The sequence below is a fragment of the Erythrolamprus reginae genome, unplaced genomic scaffold (assembly GCF_031021105.1).
Source record: "Erythrolamprus reginae isolate rEryReg1 unplaced genomic scaffold, rEryReg1.hap1 H_2, whole genome shotgun sequence".
In the NCBI taxonomy this organism is placed as follows: domain Eukaryota; kingdom Metazoa; phylum Chordata; class Lepidosauria; order Squamata; family Dipsadidae; genus Erythrolamprus; species Erythrolamprus reginae.
Window position 1 is genome coordinate 401,328 of NW_027248473.1, and position 24,815 is coordinate 426,142.

At 42.3% G+C, this 24,815-nt stretch overlaps 1 protein-coding gene across 5 annotated transcripts in view; it reads right to left on the reverse strand.

Moving 5' to 3' along the window:
- Positions 1–2,322: 2,322 nt before the first annotated feature.
- Positions 2,323–24,815, reverse strand: part of LOC139155464 (mediator of RNA polymerase II transcription subunit 24-like) — an 86,764-nt gene continuing 64,271 nt past the window's right edge. The window contains exons 19-26 of one of the 5 annotated variants that reach the window (XM_070730603.1): positions 20,786–20,961; positions 19,509–19,773; positions 17,964–18,145; positions 16,344–16,437; positions 9,022–9,121; positions 7,160–7,237; positions 4,343–4,491; positions 2,323–2,724 (exon numbers count right to left, since the gene is read on the reverse strand). In XM_070730603.1, coding sequence (XP_070586704.1) covers positions 2,608–2,724; positions 4,343–4,491; positions 7,160–7,237; positions 9,022–9,121; positions 16,344–16,437; positions 17,964–18,145; positions 19,509–19,773; positions 20,786–20,961 — 1,161 coding nt within the window. In that variant the 3' untranslated portion in view covers positions 2,323–2,607. Of the gene's footprint in view, positions 2,725–4,342; positions 4,492–7,159; positions 7,241–9,006; positions 9,122–16,343; positions 16,438–17,963; positions 18,146–19,508; positions 19,774–20,785; positions 20,962–24,815 lie in introns of all 5 variants that reach the window. The other 4 variants (XM_070730602.1, XM_070730601.1, XM_070730600.1 and 1 more) reach the window with 4 other exon arrangements.

Below are 24,815 nucleotides of genomic sequence, written 5' to 3' on the forward strand. Positions count from 1 at the left end.
GATAGGGAGATAGATAGATAGATAGGGAGATAGATAGATAGATAGATAGATAGGGAGATAGATAGATAGATAGATAGATAGATAGATAGATAGATAGATAGGGAGATAGATAGATAGATAGATAGATAGATAGATAGATAGATAGATAGATAGATAGATAGATAGATAGGGAGATAGGGAGATAGATAGGGAGAAAGAGATTTTTTCTCAAAATTTTCTATATACAATTTTCTGTCATGTATACACACATAAACATGTATGCATATATATGTATGCATATACACATACGCACACACGTATATGCATATATACATACATGAATAAAATCTAAAGCCATTATGTTGATCCATAATTCACCAGTTCACCAAACTTTGTATCTGTGATGCAAAGTAAACAAATCCATCAGCTTTGTGTTTGGAACATAATTGTAGAATAGCCCAACATTTCTATTAATAAGTGAGACAGAGGCTGAGTGAGTTTTGCCTCATTTTATGACCTTTTTTGCAGCTGTTAAGTGAATTACTGCACCTATTAAGTTTGTCACAAAGTTAAGTGAATCTATTGATTTCCCCACTGAGTTTGCATGTCAGAAAGTTGCAAAAGGTGATGACATAACCCCAGGACAATGCAACCATCATAGGAGTCAATTGCCAAGCATCTGGATTTGGATCACGTGATTATAGGGAAATTACAACTGTCAGTGTGAAAAAGAGTCGTAAATCACTTTCTTCAGTGCTATTGTAACTTCAAATAGACACTAAATGACCTGTTGCAAGTCGGGGACAATTTATATTTAGGAAAAAGCAAAAAGAGGCTATCCTTTAGCATTGATAAAACAATTCATACTTGAAAAAGCTATAAAAATATGTAAGTTGGCAAACAGAAAAGAATGATAGCCGACTAAATTCAGGGCTTTCTTGGAAAAAAATATATTAGCAATTTTTCATAAAGATCTATGCAATTTTTTAAAAAATATGCAACTTTTTAAAAAACCAATGCTAATTTGTCAAGTTAAAAATATTTATCAACGAATTGCGTGAGTGGCGGCTCTGCCCGTGCAAAGGGGTCCCGCGCTGGAGGGATGCGGACCAAATCTTCCCCTGGAGTCCCATGTTCCCCTGCAGCTACTTCCCATGCGAGGGTTCTGATTATCCTCTGAAGTCTGTGTCGGTCTTGTTGGTTTGCAGAACCAAACCAGAGAGAAAGCTTTCAGAAACTAGAGTCATCTCGACAAACTTCCTAGCAACAAAAACTCTTGGGAGAAGAGGCCTGGATAATCTTTGTGGTCAGTTCGGCAGCTACAGGAATAGTCCTAATGAATAGAAAGCTGTTTGGAAATCAACAAGATTCCTGAGATCTATTTGGGTTGTCCTTACAGGACAGAGAAAGGGTGAAGAAAGAAATGTTAGCAAGTGAGAGAACGGGAAAAGGCCTCTCAGCTGTTCAGCCTGGCAGCTGTGGGAAGACCTGGGCAAGACCTGGGCAGAAGATCCTGGAGAAGGAAACCATCCTCCCTTCAGAGATTGAACCCTGCAACTTTAGGACGATCCAATACCAGGAGGTGGAAGGTCCCCGAGGGCTTTGCAGCCGACTCCATGACTTTTGTAGGTGATGGCTGAGACCAGAAGAGCACACCAAAGCCCAGATGTTGGACCTGGTTGTTCTGGAGCAGCTGCTGTCCCTCCTCCCCCCAGAGATGGGAAGCTGGGTGCGGGAGTGTGGAGCAGAGACCAGCTCCCAGGCGGTGGCCCTGGCGAAAGGCATTCTCCTGATTCAGGCAGAGGAGCTAGTTGAATTGCAGACCAGAGAACCTATGAGAAAGAGGAATCCATCAAATTCTCCCGGGGAGCTGTGTTCAGTGAAAGTCTATCATGATTCCGCAAATCAGGACTTCTCAGATGTGAAGAACAGAACGAATTTGAGTCCAGTTTATGGTGCTGCTGAAATTCTGGTTGAAGCTCCAAAAGTAAGAGAGGGATAATAACAAATAAAATGTACACAATGAAGGCGTTGTGTCCTTTAAGGAAGTGGCCATGTATTTCTCCAAAGAGGAGTGGTCACGGCTGGATGCGGACCAGAAAGAGCTGTATCGGGAAGTCATGCTGAAAAACCATAGGAATGTGGCCTCTTTCGGTGAGAGCGTACAAATTGTTTTTAGCAGAATAAAAACTGCAAATTTTGGAAAGAAAATAAAGTGTAAGGTGATTAATAAATAAATATATATATATTTATCAATGATATCTGGTTCTAGTCATGATGATCAAGAATGCAGCTCCTTTTTGGCGTTAGAGAATAAATAGGAGGAAAATGTTGCTTATAAAATAAGGCAAATTAAAATATTTTTTATTTTTTTCTACAAATATTAATGAACAACTTAAGAGATGTCTCACTGGCACTGTGGATGATGCTATTTGAAAGCAAACAAAAAAAGTTCAATCCTGGCAAGTTCCTTTTGAAGAGTTTTGGATTGCAATCGAAGCTAACTTGGTTATGTGCTTCATCAGAGGTGCAGCTCCTGCTTCTATGGAACAGCTTTGAAAAGAGTTTTCTCCACTGCTTCCTGTCTCCTGTGATTTTGCCTCTGGCCTTTGTAAGGTAATGGGAGGATCATAAGGCAGAAATGGCTTGGGCAGCCACTCGACGACCCAGAGGCAAGCTGAGGTCTGTGATGGCCAGTACGATTTTAGGGCTGGACATATTTGATGCTTTCACCAATTCCGAGACCTGGCCAGGAATAACAAATAAATCAATTGACCAAAGGCATACAGCAGCAAAAAGCCTCCTCCAAGTAGCCCACAATTCTCTGACAATCAATCTGTAAAAACTAAAGCTCTTATATATAAGTAATTTTGAGTTCTTATGTCAAGTTCTGGATATGTATGTATGTATGTATATATGTATGTATGTGTACTGATTAATGCATATGTAAATATTAATAATATGGGACCGGTATCATAGAAATCTAAGCATTAATAATTAAAATAAGATGTTATTTATTGAAAATATTAAAGAAAATTATGTGTGAATTTTTAAAAGAAAATGGTATGAATTTCCTGATCTGGTTTGCTTCCTTTTGCTTGCTTTTTGGTTAGTCTGAGTTTCATATGCCCCACACTGCATATTATTCAGAGTTTTATGGCTGGTAAAGAGAAAGGTAGAAATTATAGGTGTGAGTAAGAGTGGTGAAGAACCTATGTGAGTTAGTTTTACTAATAAAACCTAATTCTAATCAAGAAGATTATGAGAGCATCTTTCCAGCAAAGCTGTTTATCCTGGTAGTTAGTAATAGCTAGGATCCATCTTAATATTTCTTTTTGGGAGGAGGGGAAGTTTGCTTTCTCAGTGTGGAGGAGCATACTGTTTACCTATAGGGCAAGAATATGCTGGGATGCAAGATAATCTGAGATTTTAGTTTGCATAGAAGAACATCATCTCCCATGGGATAAAATTGTGATTTGGCTGTGTCTATGAATCATTTTTTCCTCAAAATAAAGAACTGATTGTACTGTTTCTTTAATAAATTTTATACAAATAATATTAGGTTTGTTTTGAGATTTTTTAAAAAAAGAAATTGGATTCTAGAAATATTTATAAATATTTATAGTATCTATATTATTTCCATACATTTAGTAATAACAAAAAATTATATATGGTAGGTAAGGTATGCTAATTTTTTATTTCCTTGCATTTTTAACATCTACAAAATTAATACTTTTCATTTTCTAACCTCTAAAGATTATATGAATTTTATTCTGCAACCCACTGATGTTTACCCCAAAAACAATACCCTGCAATGGGCCTTGTTTCAGGTAACACACAAATGATCCCCACTTAAAACATTCTAATTGCTATTATTTTTTTGCCAATTGACTCCCTCTAGTGTCAGAAAAATCAAACAACATACAAAGGAGACATTCTTGCAGTTTGCAAAATGCTGAAAATTTGCAAATCAGAGATGGCTGGTGTTTTAGCAGCCCATATCCCCAATAACAATGAAACCCAGAAGAAATCACTTGGGAAGTGATACTTTAAGCTAGGATTCAAATATTCAGAAATCTATTATGCAAATTTAGAAAGTAATTGCTTGAAAATCATCCCATCCTCACTAGAAGATTGTGGGCTGGATGGAGATTATCCAGCAGAGAATCTGGTGATTATTGGGGGAGGAGGGGATGTAATGGGAGGCTATTTAATTTAGTTAAATTTAATTGACTTCCTTGCTGCCCAATCCCAGTGAGACTCAAAGGGCATGCTACAGAGAGCACCATTAAGAAGAAAACACTCAAAAGGAAAGTCTGAAGAACAATGGGCGTCTGATAAAAAGATAATAGAACTGGCTTACCATGGTAAAAGGCATAAACTGTAGGATGCTGCCGCGGCTTCCTTGTTCCAAGCAATCCACACATTCCTCCATGAACCACTGCACAAACTGGGTATGTGTTCCAGCTGTCTTGGCTCCCAAGATGGAAGAGATCAGCAAGAAGAGGTTGGCTAGGGAGTAGAATGCATATGGGAAAATAAATAATAATTGCTCTTGGGTTGCCTACACAGAAGCAGATAATCCTACGAGGCATCGAAGTCAGGATAAATGTTCCATTTTTTCTTGAGCCAAGCTTCTTTTCTTGTAACTACTTAGTTAGTTAGTTAGTTAGTTAGTTGGATTTATATGCCGTCCCTCTCCGCAGCTTACAACATATAAAAAACAATGTAACATCATAATCCAATTAATTTAAAATAGTTAATCTAATCTAAATCAGTCATTCACACAGCAAACACACACTACATTCGTTTGGCCAGGGTGCTAGGGTCTAATGGCCCCAAGCCTGGCGGCATAAATGAATCTTGAGACTTTTGCAGAAGACAAGGAGGGTGAGGGCAGTGCAGATCTCTGGGGGAGTTGATTCCAGAGGGCCGGCCCCCCCACAGAGAAGGCTCTTCCCCTAGCCCCCGCCCCCCAAGCGACATTGTCTAGTTGACAGGACCTGGAGAAGGCTGACTCTGTGGGACCTAACCGGTCACTGGGACTTATGCGGCAGGAGGCGGTCCCACAAGTAATCTGGTCCGATGCCAAGTAGGGCTTTATAGGTCATAACCACCACTTTGAATTGTGTCTGGAAACCAATCAGCAACCAGTGCAGTGCTCACATTTTTGGCTTGCTATGGCCTCCTTAGGTATTTCTAGTTCTGCTTAGCTTTTTTTAGACCAGCTAAGGGGCTTAGGAGTCACCTGCTGTATTAGTGGTTCCATGTTGGTTCAAAAAAAAAAAATTACAAGTGGTGTAAGGTCAGAGCAATGAATTCAATGCAGAATTTATTTTATTTTATTCATTTTATTAATTAGATTTCTATGCCGCCCTTCTGAAAGCGACTCGAAGCAATTTAGATTTAAAACTGCTTTCTTGGATCATAGTTCTATTCTCACAAAGTATAAGCTTATGTACACTGATTCAGAAATAAGTCTGTGAAACGTATTTCTTAACTACTTACAAGCAGTTATTTGACATCCACTACATTGAAGAATTTCTTTTATTTATTCTTTCTTTGGCATGAGCCCTATGTTAAGACGCCAGTTCAAAATGTTAGGTGCTAGGATTTTTCAATTCAGAGGCAAGGTTTTACATACTTTCAGAAGTAATAGCTTGCAAAGGAAAAATGTTAATAAAATCCATCTTACTTCATTATGGCAAAACAATCATCTCCCATTTTTGTTAGTTTGGAGGAGGATGAATTGAACAATGAGTTGTTTTTTTTAAATCAGTAAAATAAAAGTTGCAGCGATTATTAATTCTAAGTACCATATATTTGAACTTCTAAAAATTCCATTCTGGTGGATTTAAAGCTAAAAAATTATTAAATTAAAAGTTTCATTCTTTGCCCCATTTTAGTTTTGTCCTATCCAATTTATATTACTGTTTTTTAAAAATATCATGTGATGTTTAAAACTATAAAACATTTCTTTCACTATTCAAAAGTATGATCTAACTGTGTAAATCACTCATTGAACTTTTGAGACACCAGCTTTTCCCCTTGATTCCAGAATTCAGACAAAACATATGAACAAAAAACATGCTTGCATTTCAAAATCAAATTGGCTTGGTAAAGATTTTAATTCCATTAATTCCAAGAAAGCAGTATCAGCTCTACATTTCCGCATGCCCTATAACCATGATGGCGAAGCTATGGCACGCAAGCTACAGGCAGAGCCATATTGGAGGACACGTAAGGCATTGCCCATGTTAGCTCCAGTGCGCATGTGTGCACCAGTCAGCTCATTTTCGGCCTTGGGGAAGGCCATATTGCCCTTCAGAGATGTTTCCCAGAAGCCCCAGAGTGCAAAAAACTGCCCAACAGGCAAACCGGAAGTTCAGAAAAAAGGACTTCCTGTTTCCTTCTTGTGCTGTTTTCTGCACTACGGAGACTTCATGGAAGCTTCCTGAAGGTCCCGGAGTATGAAAAACAGTGCAACGGGAAACCGGAAGTCCGTTTTTCTGAACTTCCAGTTTTTTCCATGTGCGGAGTCAATACTGGGGGGGAGGAGGTTGCACATGCATTGGGGGAGAGAATGGATGTGCACACGTGCTAGCACATGCGTGCATGCACATGTCCACACACCCTTTTGGTATACGAATTAAAAAAGGTTTGCCATCACTACCTTACAACAAGGGTGAATGAAGGGCTGTAAAACTGAGTGGTTAGGGTAAGTGGACTCAGCATACAGTATACCTAGCCACAAAAAATTATGCTGACCAACACAGCTTGCCATGTGATTTGGAAAACCATGTACATATTGTCACCTCAGCAAATATGAAGATGCCTCAAAAGTCTTTGCTGTACTTTTCACAGGTTATTGTTCTGAAAATTATTTATTTGTTTAATTCCAGGCCAAAATGGCATCTTTCAAATTCTGCTTTATACAATTGTTTATAATTTCATTGGCATTTAGATGTCTCACAGATTTTGCTCTAGTGCATGCGATGCTTTCTTTCCACTTTCCTGGTCTTGAACTGAAATAAAAACATTTAGATCTCTGTAACAAAGTTCCTATTTATCCCTTTGTATGGCAAGCTCCTGCACAATATGGGCTGCTGACCAAAGTAATATTTTGGCCTCCTTGGGGAATTTTATTCCTGGCACTCTTAGTAAAAGCTGAAGAACTTACCAAGAACTCTGTTAAGGGGATCACGCATGCTGACCGTGTGGAGTTGCGAGGCAGAAAGTGAAGTGCTCATTGTGCGGTCTGCTGAAAAAAGAAACAAATCCATTTCCGTAACTAGAAACTCACCTATGAAGACAAAGACTAAACGAGGAAGATTTCTTACCAGATCATGGTTAGTCAATGTGATGCCCATATATTTCTACAGGCCAGTCAGCACTCTGCCAACCTGAATTTTGTTAGATGCTTTTAATTGTAATGTTGTGTTTGTATGTGTATATTAGCATCAAGCGTAATCTTCATAAATAAAATATCTAATCCTCATTTAGTCTCATAAGCACTTTTAAAAATGACATGGTTGCAGCCCAATATTTTGCTTATAAACATAAAAAAGATACAAGTCACTTACAGTGGTCAAGAATGGAATAGTATCTGGCAAAAAACCCTTTCTCAAATTTGTCTTCTAATGCATGTTTTTGTAAACTGTAAAAGGCAACCATTTTGTGATAGCACATTCTTTCTAAAGTTCTTTCTAAAGTCTACATGTGCCTATCAGTCAAGGAGATTTGCCTAAATAGAACTTCCTGACATTTCCCCTTTTGTGGAAATTAGTCACAGAACTTTCAGTGACCAAAAGAGATTGCTGATTTCTGTTTTATCATTATTTAAACAAATCAAATTAATGAAGTAGACTGTCGTTCTGAATGTCTGGTGGTATTATTCAACTCAGTTTTATCAGTAATATTAAAATATTTCACAGTGTTCGACTGAAATCTTCTCCGTCAGAGAAACTTATACAGCAGGCTTTGTAAAAATGGAGATAACAACACTGACAAATATTTAGGGATTATCAGAAGATTTACAGAGAAAGTGGAACATGAAACTGTTCAAGCAGGTATTATATGATTCAGTCTTTGCCAAATGGTTGTCTTTTATGTTTGCCAGATTACAATTCCCAAAACCAACAGCTGGCTGTGAATTATAAGAATTATAGCCCAGCAGTTTTGGAGAGCGCTAGCTTGGGAAAGACCAATATAAATGCAAAATATTATTATGATCATTGTTATGGCTGCTGTATGTTATCAGATGAGTCTAGACTACAATCGCCTTTTCTGCTACTCCCATCTGTTGTCTCCTCCTGGAGGAAAACATGTTTCTGATCACAGATAATTTTGAAATGGCTCACAACTAAGCTAAGGTGAACCATTTTCACTTAGGCCATTTATTTGGTTGATCAACTTCAGAGAGAAGCCTTAACTCTATAACCATGAGTAGACCTATGTTCTATAAGCAAGAATAAATAGAGCAGACCTATATATTCTATAACCAAAAGGGTGGTGGTGGTAGTATGGAGAGCCAAGACATAATTCAAATTAGAAAATAAAGTTATATTTCCAATTCTGTCAGGATTCCCCCCCAAAAACATATATTTGCTCTTGGTTATATGGGCCTACTGTCTTTTGTCTTCCCGATTAAACTACTCTACATATTACAGCAGAAAAGAAAGAGAAATCTTCAACGAAAGGAAGAATCAGCACACATTAAAAACTCCCAAATTGCAAAGTTATAGAGGAAAAAGTGAAATCACAATAAAGCAAGAGGAAATCACGAATATTATGACAACAACACAAAAATTGGGCAAGAGTCCAAGGTGATGAACAATCATATTCTCCATCTCTAGGAAGCTCTGACTAATGCTGTAAATGTCTTGCTGTCATAGTAATTTTTCATTTGATAATCTTTTCCTGGGTTTTTTTTCTGCAGTGTTCTCTCTAAGGGGGGAGCGGGGAGAGAGAGAGGAACAAGCAAGCTGAGTGAGCTGAATGAAGGAAGTTCCAGAAAAGATTCCTCACCGTGATTCCACTTACTGGGACTAGACAGAACGCTGGTGTCTTCCTCGTTGGAGCTGAGCAGGCGCATGAGTTTTGATGGCTGAGTGTCATCCAGTGGAAAAAGACTGATGTAATCCTGGAAGAGTATGACAGCCCCCCCCCCCCCCCGGACAAAATTGCCGTTACTGTTAACAAAATGGCATTCATCCTCCCATTCAAGTACCAGCTTGCAGTACAATGTCAAGCAGGCTAATTAAGGATGATTCACACACTGTATTTTGATACTTCCTTCTTTTGCAATGTAGGAAGAGAAGTGAATAGAAAGCCAGTAAAAGTACAAGACAGCAAGAAAAGTTAAGAGTTGTGGAGCATGACGCTCTGATTCAAAGACCGCTGCCGCCCTAACACTCCTGCAAAAGTATTAACACAATACTGACTTATCCTGCAGGACAGAGAAGTAAAAAATTGATCTAATTTATGATGGTAATTACAACTCGTAGTTGTCACTAAACTATAATTCATAATAGGGGGTGTAGTTCAACAATAATTGAAAAGCCATAGTTTTTACAGGAAACTGTCAATTTATCATGATTCATTTAATGACTGTTTGAAGTTAACAGGATCTTGGAAAGAGTAATGAGTGGCATGAAAAGGACTTTTTGTTGTGATAAAAAATTGCATTTTACCCGCAGCATATACCTGCATATTTGACACCTGGCAACTGGCTTACATTTGCGATCTATTGCAGAGTTTCACAGTCATGTGATGAGATTAGCGACACCCACCCACCTCTGAGTCTTCGGAAAGAGGCGGCATACAAATCTAAATAAACTAAACTAAACTAAACTATACTATTTACTGTATGAATCTCTTAATGACCCTGGGATTTGGGTTTATAATGACGATTCACTTAGTGAGTGTTGTAAAAGCAGTAAAAGAATGGGTCCAGTTATACGTGTGCCTCAACTTACAACTGCAATGACTTATGATCAAAATTACAATCACAAAAATGAAAATTGAAAATTAGCACTGTTAGAGGTCTCTCTGGCCCAAATGTACTAGATGAGCAAAAGTAGTTGATGAGATGTATTAGTTAATGGCGTTGCAAATCTGAATAAAGATGTTGGAAAATTGTATATTTAATTTTTCAGGTGAGAAAAGGAAGCAGCATTTGTGAGATAATAAATACCCCAAGTAAATGAATAATTATTATACAGTACTGTAATACAGATGAAAGGTATATGATATTGTACGTGTTTTTTGAGTGGAGAGAAAAAAATTAACCCCAACAAATTCCAGTTACAATTGTGGTTGTAAGTCAAAGACTACCTACATAATAAGAACAAGGATAACAACATTATAATTACAAGAGCTGTAGAATAGTTGGGTTTGATTCTAAGCTGAGGAAGACAACATTTGTGCTCTCAGCAATCATGGCGTCATAGAGACTTTCGTGGACACAAACCCAGTCAAATTCACTCTCTAATCACTTGGGGCAATGTTCAATGTAACTATTTTATCAGATATTAAAGAACTTCAAATGGCAAGCTAAAATTTAATACCTGGTGAGAACAAATTTACACCTCCCTGCTGCTTTTACATATGAACTCTGCTACAACATATATTATTGCCACCTTTTACAGAACAGGATTCAAAGTATGTCTGATTATCTGTGCCAGAAACACCTGTTTTAAACACCTAGCTCTTTATTATAGAGTACTTGTTATATTTTTATTATATGCATTATGTTTTATAATTCTTTATAGCACACAATAAATGTTTTATTTGATTTGATATAGTCTCAAAAATTTTAAATAATATTCAATTGGCTAAAAGCAGAAAAAATATTATGATTTAAGAAAGTTTTAAATGGATCAGGAGATCCGATTTGGAATTACAGTGATCCCTCGAGTTTCGCGATCTCGATTATTGCGAAACGCTATATCGCGATTTTTCAACCCGGAAGTAAACAACACCATCTGCGCATGCGCGCCATTTTTTTTTCCCTATGGCCACGCATGCGTAGATGGTGGAGTTTGCTTCCCCCTGGCCAGATCAGCTGCTGGGTGGCTTCCCTGGGTCTTCCCCCTCTTGCCGGGGTTTCCCCTTTGCGTGGGCGGCGGGGAAACCCCAGCGTTGCTTCCCAGCTGAGTGGCGCGAGCAACGGCGTGGGCGGGCGAAAGGCGGGCGCGCGGACATTGGCACATGAGCGGCGTGGCGGCCGGACAAACGGCGGCCGCTCCTGGCGGCAGCACGAGCAACACGAACGGCGTGGCGGCCGAACAAATGCACGAGCAACGCAAGCGGCGTGGCGGCCGGACAAATGGCGGCCGCGCCTGGCGGCAGCACGAGCAACACAAACAGCATGGCGGCCGAACAAACGCACGAGCAACGCAAGCGGCGTGGCGGCCGGACAAATGGCGGCCGCGCCTGGCGGCAGCACGAGCAACACAAACAGCGTGGCGGCCGAACAAACGCACGAGCAACGCAAGCGACGTGGCGGCCGGACAAACGGATTCTCCTCCGACCTGCCCTCACCTTAGCTTCCAGCTGATGCTTCGATCCTTGGAAGAGGCCAGAGCGCCTTTCTGCACCACACTCTGCGCTCGGGTTCCTTTCCGGAAGATGGAAGTTTCTCTCTTTCCATCCTTTCTAGCAATACAATACTCGATGGTTAAAATGGTTTTAACCATCGAGTATTGCATTGCTAGAAAGGATGGAAGGATGGAAGTTTCTCTCTTTCCATCCTTTCTAGCAATACAATACTCGATGGTTAAAATGGTTTTAACCATCGAGTATTGCATTGCTAGAAAGGATGGAAGGATGGAAGTTTCTCTCTTTCCATCCTTTCTAGCAATACAATACTCGATGGTTAAAATGGTTTTAACCATCGAGTATTGTATTGCTAGAAATGATGGAAAGAGAGAAACTTCCATCTTCCGGAAAGGAACCCGAGCGCAGAGTGTGGTGCAGAAAGGCGCTCTGGCCTCTTCCAAGGATCGAAGCATCAGCTGGAAGCTAAGGTGAGGGCAGGTCGGAGGAGAATCCGTTTGTCCGGCCGCCACGCCGCTTGCATTGCTCGTGCGTTTGTTTGGCCGCCACGCCGTTTGTGTTGCTCGTGCTGCCGCCAGGCGCGGCCGCCATTTGTCCGGCCGCCACGCCGCTTGCGTTGCTCGTGCGTTTGTTCGGCCGCCACGCCGTTTGTGTTGCTCGTGCTGCCGCCAGGCGCGGCCGCCATTTGTCCGGCCACCACGCCGCTTGCGTTGCTCGTGCGTTTGTTCGGCCGCCACGCCGTTTGTGTTGCTCGTGCTGCCGGCAGGCGCGGCCGCCATTCGTCCGGCCGCCACGCCGCTCGTGCGCCCCTTGTCCGCGCGCCCGCCCTTCGCCCACCCACGCCGTTGCTCGCGCCACTCAGCTGGGAAGCGGCGTTGCTCGCGCCAGCAGCGGCGGCACGAGCGCCGCGGCGGCCGGACAAGCGGCGGGCAGGCGGGTCCTCAGCTGTTGGGCGGGGGTCTTCCCAAGTGCGGAAGTAAAAAACACCATCTGCACATGCGCGAGGGCGCGCATGCGCAGATGGTGTTTTTACTTCCGCACCACTATATCGCGAAAAATCGAGTATCGCGAGGGGTCTTGGAACGTAACCCTCGCGATACTCGAGGGATCACTGTAGTTACTTTTGATATAACAGCAATTGCACATAGTAATTGCACTTAAGACTTAGATACTGCTTCATGGTGCTTTACAGCTCTCTCCAAGAGATTTACATAGTCAGCATAATGCCCCTAACAATCTGGATCCTCATTTTATCAAATTTGGAAGAATGGGAAGCTGAGTCAACCTTAAGCTTGTCAGAATCAAATTCCTGGAGCGAGCAGTGAGTTTGTCCTGCGGTACTGAATTCTAACTACTGCGTCATCATGGTTCTTAAGAGTGGAGAAACATGCATATAATCAATATACTAAAATGGAATTCAGCCCTTCTTAGAAACTGAGGCTTGGCGAACAGATAGTGAGATAAAGAAATTCTGCATGATGCCTCTTTATTGGAAGAAACAAATTTGGATATGGAACGGCTCCAACAAAGAAATCCTGCAATGATGCTACTTCGTGCAATTTGTAAATGGGAGGTGAAAACTTTGAAGATTTCTTTTAAATATTGAAGAGTGTTGAAAAACCAAATCCTGTGACCCCATGTAAGGGTATATAAAGTTGGACTATTTGAACATGGATATGCTATTTGATATTTTTGGTGGCAGACTTTTTGATGAACCCAGATTTGCCCAGGTTCGCCTGGTGCACCAGTTGCGGCCCTATCTGGACCGGGACTCATTACTCACAGTCACTCATGCCCTCATCACCTTGAGGTTCGACTACTGTAATGCTCTCTACATGGGGCTACCTTTGAAAAGTGTTCGGAAACTTCAGATCGTGCAGAATGCAGCTGCGAGAGCAGTCATGGGCTTACCTAGATATGCCCATGTTTCACCATCACTCCGCAGTCTGCATTGGTTGCCGATCAGTTTCCGGTCACAATTCAAAGTGTTGGTTATGACCTTTAAAGCCCTTCATGGCATTGGACCAGAATATCTCCGAGACCGCCTCCTGCCGCACGAATCCCAGCGACCGATTAGGTCCCACAGAGTGGGCCTTCTCCGGGTCCCGTCAACTAAACAATGTCGGTTGGCGGGCCCCAGGGGAAGAGCCTTCTCTGTGGCGGCACCGGCCCTCTGGAACCAACTCCCCCCGGAGATTAGAACTGCCCCTACTCTTCCTGCCTTCCGTAAACTCCTTAAAACCCACCTTTGCCGTCAGGCATGGGGGAATTGAAACCTCTCCCCCTGGGCACGTTTAATTTATATATGGTATGCTTGTGTGTATGTCTGTTAGTATATGGGGCCTTTTAAATCTTTTAATTTTAAATTTGTTAGATTATTTATGATTTGTTTCCACGTGTTGTGAGCCGCCCCGAGTCTTCGGAGAGGGGCGGCATACAAATCTAAGTAATAAATAAATAAATAAAATAAATAAATAAAAAGATGATGATTTTTGGATCGAGTAGCGAAAAAGCTAAGGTATAGGGAAAATAATTTTTTATCTGTAACTTTACAAGGTGAAGAGCTAATATAATAACCTGGTGAGATGAAGTTTTGAAGACATTTATTGCTTTTGTTTTCTTTCTCTTCTATTTCTCCCCCTTTTTTTCTGCATGGTCTATGACTGTGATGGCGACCTATGGCATACGTTACACATGGAACCATATTATCCATGGACTTGCAAGCTCAGGTCCAGCACGCTAGCTGATTTTCAGACCTTCTTGGCCCATTGGGAGTTGGGAAACAGCCAGTTTTCAGCCTACGGAGTGGGTGGAGAAGGCCTGTTTTTGGCTCTCCTCAAACTCCAGAGTCTTTCTAGGAGCCCTGGGAGGGCGAAAATGGCTTTCACCCTCCGGAACCCCTTTGGAGGCCAGAAATGGCCCATTTCCCAAGTTGAAATGGATCATTTCTGGCCACGATAGGGCCTCCATGGGAGGTAGGCTGTTTTTTATTATTTTTATTATTTTATTTATTGGATTTGTATGCGGCCCCTCTCCGCAGACTTGGGGGGGCATACAAATTTTGCCCTCCCCAGGCTCTAGAAAGGCTCTGGAGCTTGGGGAGAACAAAAAAAAGTTCAACCAGAACTTGCCAAATGGGCCGTTTTCTGCCTCTGGAAGGCTTCGGGGGGGGAGGGTGTTGGGAGGGCTCTTTTTGCTGTCCCCAGGCTCTGAGGCCTGGGGCAAGTGAAAAATGGGCATGCCATCATGTGCTGGGAGCAGGCGGGAGGGATGCACGCATGTACGGAGGCTTTTCACCATCCACAGGCTCCTGAATAGGGCACACAATGGCCCAACGGGCCTACCAGAAGTCCGAAGGGGGGCAGTGGGGGTTTGTGCATGCATGCAGGGGGGGAGGGCATTGCATTATGGGTGTAGGCACGCATGCTAGTGCGCACACCCGAGCAAAAAAAAAGGTTCGGCATCATAGACCCTGCTGAAAATGAAGGAAAAAAGGAGGGGAAGTAGAAAAGGAAAGGAAACGATAACGAAGTTGGCAGAGGCAAGAAGGCCATTTCCTGTTGCCTACCCCAAGCTAGTACTATGGAATCCTCCCATTCTATTTCTGCATTTTACTTTTGAATGCAAATAGGAAAATATGTTGGAAATGGTCTTAGATTCTATTGTGTATATTCTAAGACTCTGAACCCACAACACTGCGTCTTTTCAAAATGCCTTGTTTTACGGGATTTGCAGTTTTCTTTAAGTTACTAAATTTCTAACTTATATGGCTTGAGAAGAAAAAAATAAGACATCGTTTCTATGATCAGAATTAATAACGGCCAACCTTCAACTTAACAAAAACTAATTATTTGTTTCAGTCCTATTCATGTCTTAGAACTCAGAGTGAGCTACTCTCCTTGGTGCATTTTAAGTCCCAAATCTCTATCTAATTAACATTATGAATGTACAGAATATTGAGTTGGAAGAAACTTGGATATCCTGAATACCAGAGTTGGAAGGGACTTGGATATCTTCTAGTCCAGCTTTCTGTTCAAGCAGGAGATCCTTTGCCAGTGATGGCGAACCTATGGCACACGGAACCATATGTGCTGGCACATGAGCAGTTGTCCTCGCTCAGCTGCAACGTGCATGTGTGTGCCAACCAGGTGATTTTTGGCTCGCACACAGGCTTTGGGATGGTGCTTTTGGCTTCCAGAGAGCCTGTGGGATATGGGGGAGGGCATTTTTACCCTCCCCCGGCTCCAGAGAAGCCTTTGTAGCCTGGGGAGGGCAAAAACACGAGCGTACTGCACCCACCAAAAGTTGGGAAACAGGCCAAATGCCTGCAACAAGTTATTAATCACAATAATACTGTGCTTTTTTTCAAACATTCTTGACCTTATTCTCAAGCGTTTTTATATTTTTAAATTCATCAACTTCATTCCCTCTGCTCAATCTCCAGTCTTTTTCCTCCCCCCCCCCCCCCAACATCTTAGAGCAATGGTCCCCAACTTTGGGGCTTGGCTGGTGAGGGGCGGAGGGGAACTGGGCTGTGTAAACAATGGGCTGGCGCACCTGCACATGCAGCTCAACGTGTGTGAGCTGTAGATCAGCACGCTGATGTATTTGCATACAGCTCGACTGCAAGTGGTCCTGCGCACACATGTACACATATATGACAGCCTGCTGCTCATGTGACTTGAATTATGCACATGTGCCTGCCAGGCCACCTCATACATGGTCCAGTTTTGAATAGATCACAGCCCAGTAGTGGCTGCAGCCTGGGGATTGGGGACCCTTGTCTTACATTAATTCCAGTGTACCTCTATGTCTTCTCTGTGCCTCTTTCGTTGCCAGGGAGACATCTGTCCCTTATTGTGGGAGGAGTAAGAACTGGAAGCACACCATACAGATAATCTGATAGGGGACAAAAAGAAAGTCAATTTCAAGGTTGGTGCATGCCATTTTCTTCTGTTTTTGTTTTTAAAAAAAATAATTTTAATTAAACATTTTTGTTAAAAAAGGATTTTTACAATCTACTTATTTGATAGTTATCCCATTTTCATTTACATCCATTTCACATTCATTTGTCCTTCTTTTCAATTTACATTTATGTATATGTGGATGTATGTATAAAATAGAAACATATGAACGTATAATTCAGTCTTTACATAATTTTCTCTTTAAGCAGTGGAAGTGATGTGCCGGTGCCTGGAGGCTGTTGGGGTCTGGATGGGTGTCAACAGACTCAAGCTTAACCCTGATAAGACGGAGTGGCTGTGGGTTTTGCCTCCCAGGGACAATTCCATCTGTCCGTCCATTACCCTGGGGGGGGGGGAATCACTAACCCCCTCAGAGAGGGTCCGCAACTTGGGCGTCCTCCTCGATTCACAGCTCACATTAGAGAAACATCTTTCAGCTTTGGCGAGGGGGGCGTTTGCCCAGGTTCGCCTGGTGCACCAGTTGCGGCCCTATCTGAACCGGGAGTCACTGCTCAGTCACTCATGCCCTCATCACCTCGAGGTTCGACTACTGTAACGCTCTCTACATGGGGCTACCTCTGAAAAGTGTTCGGAAACTTCAGATCGTGCAGAATACAGCTGCGAGAGCAATCATGGGCTTCCCCAAATATGCCCATGTCACACCAACACTCCCCAGTCTGCATTGGTTGCCGATCAGTTTCCAGTCACAATTCAAAGTGTTGGCTATGACATATAAAGCCCTTCATGGCACCGGACCAGATTATCTCTGGGACCGTCTTCTGCCGCACGAATCCCAGCGACCAGTTAGGTCCCACAGAGTTGGCCTTCTCCGGGTCCCGTCAACTAAACAATGTTGTTTGGTGGGACCCAGGGAAAAAGCCTTCTCTGTGGTGGCCCCGGCCCTCTGGAACCAACTCCCCCCAGAGATTAGAATTGCCCCCACCCTCCTCGCCTTTCGTAAGCTCCTTAAAACCCACCTCTGCCGTCAGGCATGGGGGAACTGAGATATTTTTTCCCCCTAGGCCTCTACAATTTATGCCTGGTATGTTTGTATGTAAGTTTGGTTTTATAAATAAGGTTTTTTTTAGTTATTTTAGTATTGGATTGTTATATGCTGTTTTTATCACTGTTGTTAGCAGGCCTGAGTCCATGGAGAGGGGCGGCATACAAATCCAATCAATCAATCAATCAATCAATCAATCAAATAAATCAAATAAATCAAATAAATAAATACTCCATCAAAATTACTATTTCACATTCCTATAAACTCAATGGAATGCACTCATTTGTAATTGTATTATAAAAATCTGATCATGCAGAACTTCCAGGAGGAAATAACACAGTACGATATTTGTCCCATTTCCAAAATAACAAAACAATCGCAAAGCCCCCTTTCCATTAAGTTTCAGCTTGTAGATATCTATTTTTTTTTGGTGTCGTTCATTGAGATCTGTCTCTTACTTGGCGAGGGCCTTGCCTGGTGGGTCCATTAGCACATGCCATTTGGAAGAGTCCGTAAGCAAATTGGGCAAAATGTGTCCCAAGAGGGTGAGTGTGAGCTGCTGCATGTCCAGACAAAAAATAGAATAGAGCAACTCCACAGCTCTTATTGCATGTTCTTTCCGTGTCTCTTTTAAGAGTTCCTGAAAAAAAGAAAAGAGGCAGCAAAAATATTGCAAATGGGGGGAAAAAGGAGTAAACTTTGCCCTTATTTTTCACTGAATGACAACAATCAGTGTAGGTTTTAACCCCTTACCATCTGAAAATCCTAATCTAGTTTACCAGTTCAGGCATTTAATACAGGGGTGAGTTCCAACTTACCTCGCTGCTAGTTTGCTTCCTCCTGCACCGCGTGGCTGTGCCTCATGGACGCACGCATGTGCATTGCAAAAAGCCCAAAACAATTTGGGGAAGAGCCTTCTCTATGGCGGCCCCGGCCCTCTGGAACCAACTCCCCCCAGAGATTAGAACTGCCCCCACCCTCCTTGCCTTTCGTAAACAACTTAAAACCCACCTCTGCCGCCAGGCATGGGGGAATTGAGATCCTCTTTCCTCCTAGGCCTTTACAATTCTATGCATGGTATGTATGTATGTATGTTTGGTTTTTATATTAATGGATTTTTAATCATTTCTAATACCAAATTACTATTGTACACTGTTTTATTGTCGCTGTTAGCCGCCCCGAGTCTCCGGAGAGGGGCGGCATACAAATCCAATAAATAAATAAATTTAAAATTAAAAAAAATTAACCTTAGAAAACAAAATGGTGACCACATGCACAGTGCCAGAAACCTGGCTTCTGTGCATGTGTGGAAGGGAAAAAAATTCTTTTTTTTTAAAGAGGGCACTGCCCATGGACCGACACCAACCGATCTGGTTCGGTGACATCATCATGAGGAATCCACCCATGGTTCAATATGTTAAGATCCATAGTTTGTCAAGAAAGAACATAAGAATTGTGATGATCAGGCCAAAGACCTATTAATCTAGTTCCCACAAAGCCAATTAAAAACCTCAGAGAAACCCATACGCATCAAGTTTCACTTGATTTGCTTTAATAAAGCAAATGTCACAGGTGGGCATTGGAGAACACAAATTTGTGGTAAGTTTACTGCAAGAACTAATGAAGCTATTCCCATGACTGCTATGTATTAAATGCAATGAAATAAAAGTTCAAAACCATGCAGCAACACAATAAGCTTGAGGCATGCCTCTTTTGAACAAAAATAACTGTTTCCTTGTTCTAGAAATAGAATATTTCTGGTTTCAAGGTATTTGCTTCTGATCTTGCCAGAACTAGTTCTCACAACAGCTTAACAACAGCCTCCCACTAATGTTTCCAAGCAGCTAATCCTGATATGAGTATGGCCTCTGACACTGGAAACGAGGCATATAGCCATCACAAATTGCAACAACCAATATCCTGATGGTCTGATAATTTAGTAAGTCTTTTTCTCAATCCTACAAATCGTTGACTGTCCCTTATATTTCCCATATTTTCCATACCTTGACAAGATTGTTGCAGAACCAATAGACACCACCCATGTGTAATAGCGTATCGAAGATATGAATAGAATGGCTGTCTACCCAGCCTTTCTCCAGGACTTTGGAGAAGACGTTCGTCAGCACTTCTTTTATAGGTTTTTTTGCAGGGAGAAGATTCCAGTAGGGCATTGGGTCAACTCCTGTAGCTGGGAATTTAATCTGTGCAGCCGTCTGCTGAACAACATCGGCACACATGTGCTCAAGGATTGAACTCATGATCACCACTCTGGATAGGGAAGGAAGAGGGTAAATATTCAGTTATTGTTTTTCTTTTATGGCTTGCTTGGATGTGGCTATGAAAATTAATGTTCTAAAACAATCCTTTCCAAAAGGTAGTAGGAAAAATCTTTTAAAACAATATAGCAGTGATGGCAAAACTTTTTCCACTCAGATGCCAAAAGAGTGCACATGCGCGAGTGCCCACACACATAATGTAATGCTCCTCTCACATGTCCCGTCCCTTGCACATGCGCGCATGGCCCACCGTGCATGCACGCGTGGCTCACCATTTTGGCCTCACACTCCAAAACAGTGGTGGGAGAGGGGGGAAAGCCTCCCATCCCCAAATAGAGCTTTTTGCATGCCCAAAAAGCACGGGGGTGGAATCTCCAGAGATCTGGGAAGGCACAGGCCCCCAAAGTGAGGAGAAAGCATGAGCTTGTCTGACCTGAAAATCAGCTGGCTGGCAGGAGGCAATTGTATATGTGCAGTGAACCTGAGCTGGTCAATGGCCCGTGTGACTGCAGAGATGCCACCATGTGCCACTTGTGGCATGCATGCCATAGTTTTGCCATCACAATACTATAGCCTAGAATTGGGGCAATCATATCAGATGTAGCTTGGGGAATGGAATAACCAAAAAAATGCCATTGCTTAACTCTTTAGAGATTATCCTATTCTATATGCTACAGTTTTTATACGTCAAACAACACAATGTCATAAATAATGGCAAAATTTGAGATTCAGAATTCAATTCTATATAGAATAAATTACTACATTGAAATGATAAACATGCCAATAAGGAGAAAATAGGGATTGGTGCAAAGTAGAACAATAAACAAAATCTTGCAGCTTTCATCCTATATTTTAAAGTGCTGTCAAGTGCCTCAAATTCTTAGTCATAGGCCATGCTGGCTGGGAATCATGAGGACTGTGTTCCAAAACAATGTTGGAAAAAGCCTGATTTAAATACAGTGTACAATGTTTTCTTCTTGAAGAGATCAAGATCTGCTGTTTACCTTTCACTGTAGAATTGCAGGGTGTTCTCGCCATATAGGGGGTTGCCCAGCTGTCGAATCATCTGCAGTGACTTCTCTCGTTCATCTAAGCCCAGCATTCGGACATGAGCCACAAGCCAAGCCACAGCACATACTGCCATGCTACATACCTTTCCCTTGATGTTATCTGTGATTTTCTGGGATAGGAAGAGAAAGTTGTCAGGAACATAACTGAGAATTTTAATACGTGTTGTGGTTAGCTCTGGCTCAGCTCCTGCCCCAAGGAATGTGGATGTGGGGGAGACATCCACATGCCGCAGGCCTGTTTTGCTCCCAATGGAATCTGCCGACGAAGCCTCCTCTGACCAAGGAAGCGTGAGTGACAGGGAAGAGGGGAGTTTGGCAGACAGTCTAGGAGGAGATCAGTCATCCGTATTATCCCTGGATTCTGAACAAGAATTAATGACACATCCATGCATGCGTAGAGTGATGCATAGGAGACAACAACTGAAGGATTATTACAAGAGCAAATGAGGCCACCTGTAGTTGGGTGGGGCTGCTGTAATTAGTGCTACAGATAAAAGTGCAGCCTGGTGTTTTAGCCTCATGGCAGTTTATCTGATTCATTGTGTCGTCAAGATCGTGGTTTTTGTGCTGTTCAAGATTGTGTGTGGACTCTCTGGACTTTAGAATTGGACTCAATTTCCCAGTTATTGGGTGAGCAATTGGATTGCATTTCACCTGTGCCTTGTGTGTACCAGAAAATCCCTTTGACATTTAAAAAGGGAACTGTTTCTGTTTTTCTGTTTATAAAACTTTTGGGTTTTCCTTTTATCGTGTGGTGTGTGTCTTCCTGGACTAATTACCCTGTAATTATGGGCGGTTGAGATACGCCGGCAGAACAATATGGAGGATAATTTTTTCTTGCTATGGAACAGAGAGGAGAAGACTTAAACCGGGACAGATATTTCAGCGGTATTCTTTCTTGAAGGCTCATGTATGTAAGACAGGCAGCCAAATACACTGAATAAATAAATAAAATAAATTTGGGCATGGTGAAATAAGGAAGATCTTGGATTCTGGTTTCCAGAATTATTTTGTTAGAAATATGGCAGAATGTAGTCCTATAATGAATGTCAAATAAAAGTGATCAGGATTAAGGGTATGCCTATCTTTTTTCAGATCTTATACGGAGCTGTTCATAATATTAGCCGCTCCGAGTCCTCGGAGAGGGGTGGCATACAAATCTAATTAATAAATAATAATAAATAAATTTTTTTGTTTAATGTATTCACAAGGGAATTATAAGCACATTCGGCTGAACATGCTTATATACTACATTTATTTATTTATTTATTTATTCATTCATTCACTCACTCATTCATTCATTCCACCCTTCTATTATAATAATATTATTATTATTTATATAATATAAAAATTATATGTAATTTTTACTGAACCTTAATTACAGTAGTAAAAGCAAACACAAACCAAATTCAGAGAGAAACAGAAACAATATAAAGATCTGACTCAAAAAGCTCCATTTTGGCCTGCAATGGGCTGGAGGAGGCCCAGGAAGGGCCAGATATGGCCTGCAGAGGTTCAATTTTGGCCTGTAATGGGCCAGGGAAGGACCACAGAGAGCCAAACAGAGCCTTGGAGGGTCGGATTTATCCCTCAGAAGTTCCATTTCGACCAGCAAGATGGAGGGCAATACGCAGCTGGAGAGGAGACTGCTTGCTAGAGCTTCACAAGGTAAGTGATCCAGCATGGCAAGTTGGGTGGGTGAAGCAAATATGGGGAGCATGAGATATTTCAGAGGGTCAGGGGAGGCCTTGGGTGATCTTAGGCAGGTGGCCTGTTCCATCAGTAGGCCCTCCCATGGCCTTTGCCACCTTAAAATATCTCAATGAGCCTCACATTCGGTTAGTGAATGCGAAGGTGAAAGGAGGGAGTGATCCTCTGCAAGGTACGAGATTCCAATATACTTAAACTTAAATTTATGCTTTTCCCCATTTTTCCTCTTCTACCTAGTCTTTAGTCCCCTTTAGTGCCCAACTTCTAAAATCATAAAAACTTCACATCTTTGTTATGACTTGAAATCAGCATAGAACTTACGGCTGTTGCAACATTCCAGTGGTCATGTGATTGCAATCTAGGCAATTCCACTTACCACAGGTTGCACCACCACCTGCAATCTTCCCAACCTCATTGTCCCAAAGGTGTTTTCTTTCAAGAGGGAGGCAATTGGACTTTCTAGTTTTTCTTTCGGTTGAGGAAGCTTCTTCGATTAGTAATGGAACATCTTCAAAGCAAAACCAGAAAGTCCAGTTGCTTCTTGAAAAAAACACCTTTGGACAACTCTGACCTGGATGACTGAGAATCTCCACAGACATCAACCTGGTTGGTTACTGAGTGAAAATGGTCCCTCAAGAAATCCATCCTTGGATATTGTTCTGTCGGGCTCTCTGGTAGAATCCTCCCAAAAATTCACAGGTACAAATTTCAGACACACACACACGTTTGAAAATTCAAAACAATGTTCTTTATAATGAAAATTCACTTAAACTAAGCCCTCTTTTGGTATAGCAAAGAGCACTTGTCTCCAAACAAACTGGTAATTTATACAAGTCCCTTATCAGTCCTGTGATACTTAGCTTGCAGCTGTGAGGCAATTCACAGTCCTTCTTCTTTCACAAAGTGAAACACACTTTGCTCTGGTTTAGTTTCAAAGCAGGGAAAAATCAGCACACAAAAAGTCAAAGTCAGCAAAGCAGTCACGAAACACAATGATCAGATAATCCTCCACAATGGCCAAACCCGCAGGCTGCTATTTATAGCAGCCTCACTAATTACCACAGCCTCACCCAACCACAGGTGGCCTCATTTTCTTTGATAATAATCTCTCAGTTGTTGTTGCCTATGCATCGCTCTCCGCATGTGTGGCTGTAGCATTAACTCTTGTTCTGAATCCAAGGAGGAGCTAGATAATTGATCTCCTTCTGAGCTGTCTGCCACACTCTCCGCCTCCCTGTCACTCATGTCTTCTTGGTCAGAGGAGCCTTCATCATCAGATTCTACCGGGGGCAAAACGGGCCTGCAGCATGTGGATGTCTCCCCCACATCCACAGTCCTTGGGGCAGGAGCTGGGCCAGAGCTAACCACAACAGATATCAGGGTGCATCTTTTTCAGCCATCTTCCCTGAAAGCAAAAAACCCTGCTTGTTGGAGAGTTTTCATCCTGCACCAGGCAGAGGCTCTTCAAAGCCGTTCTCTAAGTAGTTGTTGGAACTCTTTTCAGCCAACCTCCTTGAGAACAAGAAACACTGCTTGCCAGAGGTTCCACCATGTGTAGGGTAGTTTTTTCAACAGGCAGGAGAAGAACTGCTATGCTGTGTTGGACAGAACCTGGATCACAAAGATCACAGTTCTTCCCCCTATTTCAGATGGCGAACCTATGGCACATGTGCCACTAGTGGCATATGGAGTCATATTTGAGGGCATGCGGGGTACAGCCCTAAGTCAGCTCCAGCACGCATGCACACCCTGGTTAGCTGATTTTCGGCTTTCTTTTTGGCCATTTTTGCTCTCCCCAGGCTTCAGGGAAGCCTCCTGAACCCTGGTGATGGCAAAAAATGGACCAGCCAAAAGTTGGTTTCCGAACTTCCAGCTGGCCCGTTGACCGGAAGTTCAGAAACCAACTTTAGGAGGCCTTCCTGAACCCCCGGGAGAGCAAAAAACAGCCCAATGGGCCTACTGGAAGTCCGTAGGCTTCAGTGAGGCCTGTGCACATGGAAGGGTTGTGCATGAGTGGGGGGATGTGTGTGGGTTGTTTGCATTACATGGGGGGAGGGCATTGCATTGTGGGTGTGGGCACACGCGCACATACTATCAAGTGCATGCACGTCCTTTTGACACCCGAGCTAAATAGGATTCGCCATCATTGCCCTACACCCACTTAATGACTGCATCTAGGAAAGCTAAGATGCAGTCATAACGTCAACTCAGGTCACATGATGGCCTGCTTTACAACTGCCATAACTTACGCCTA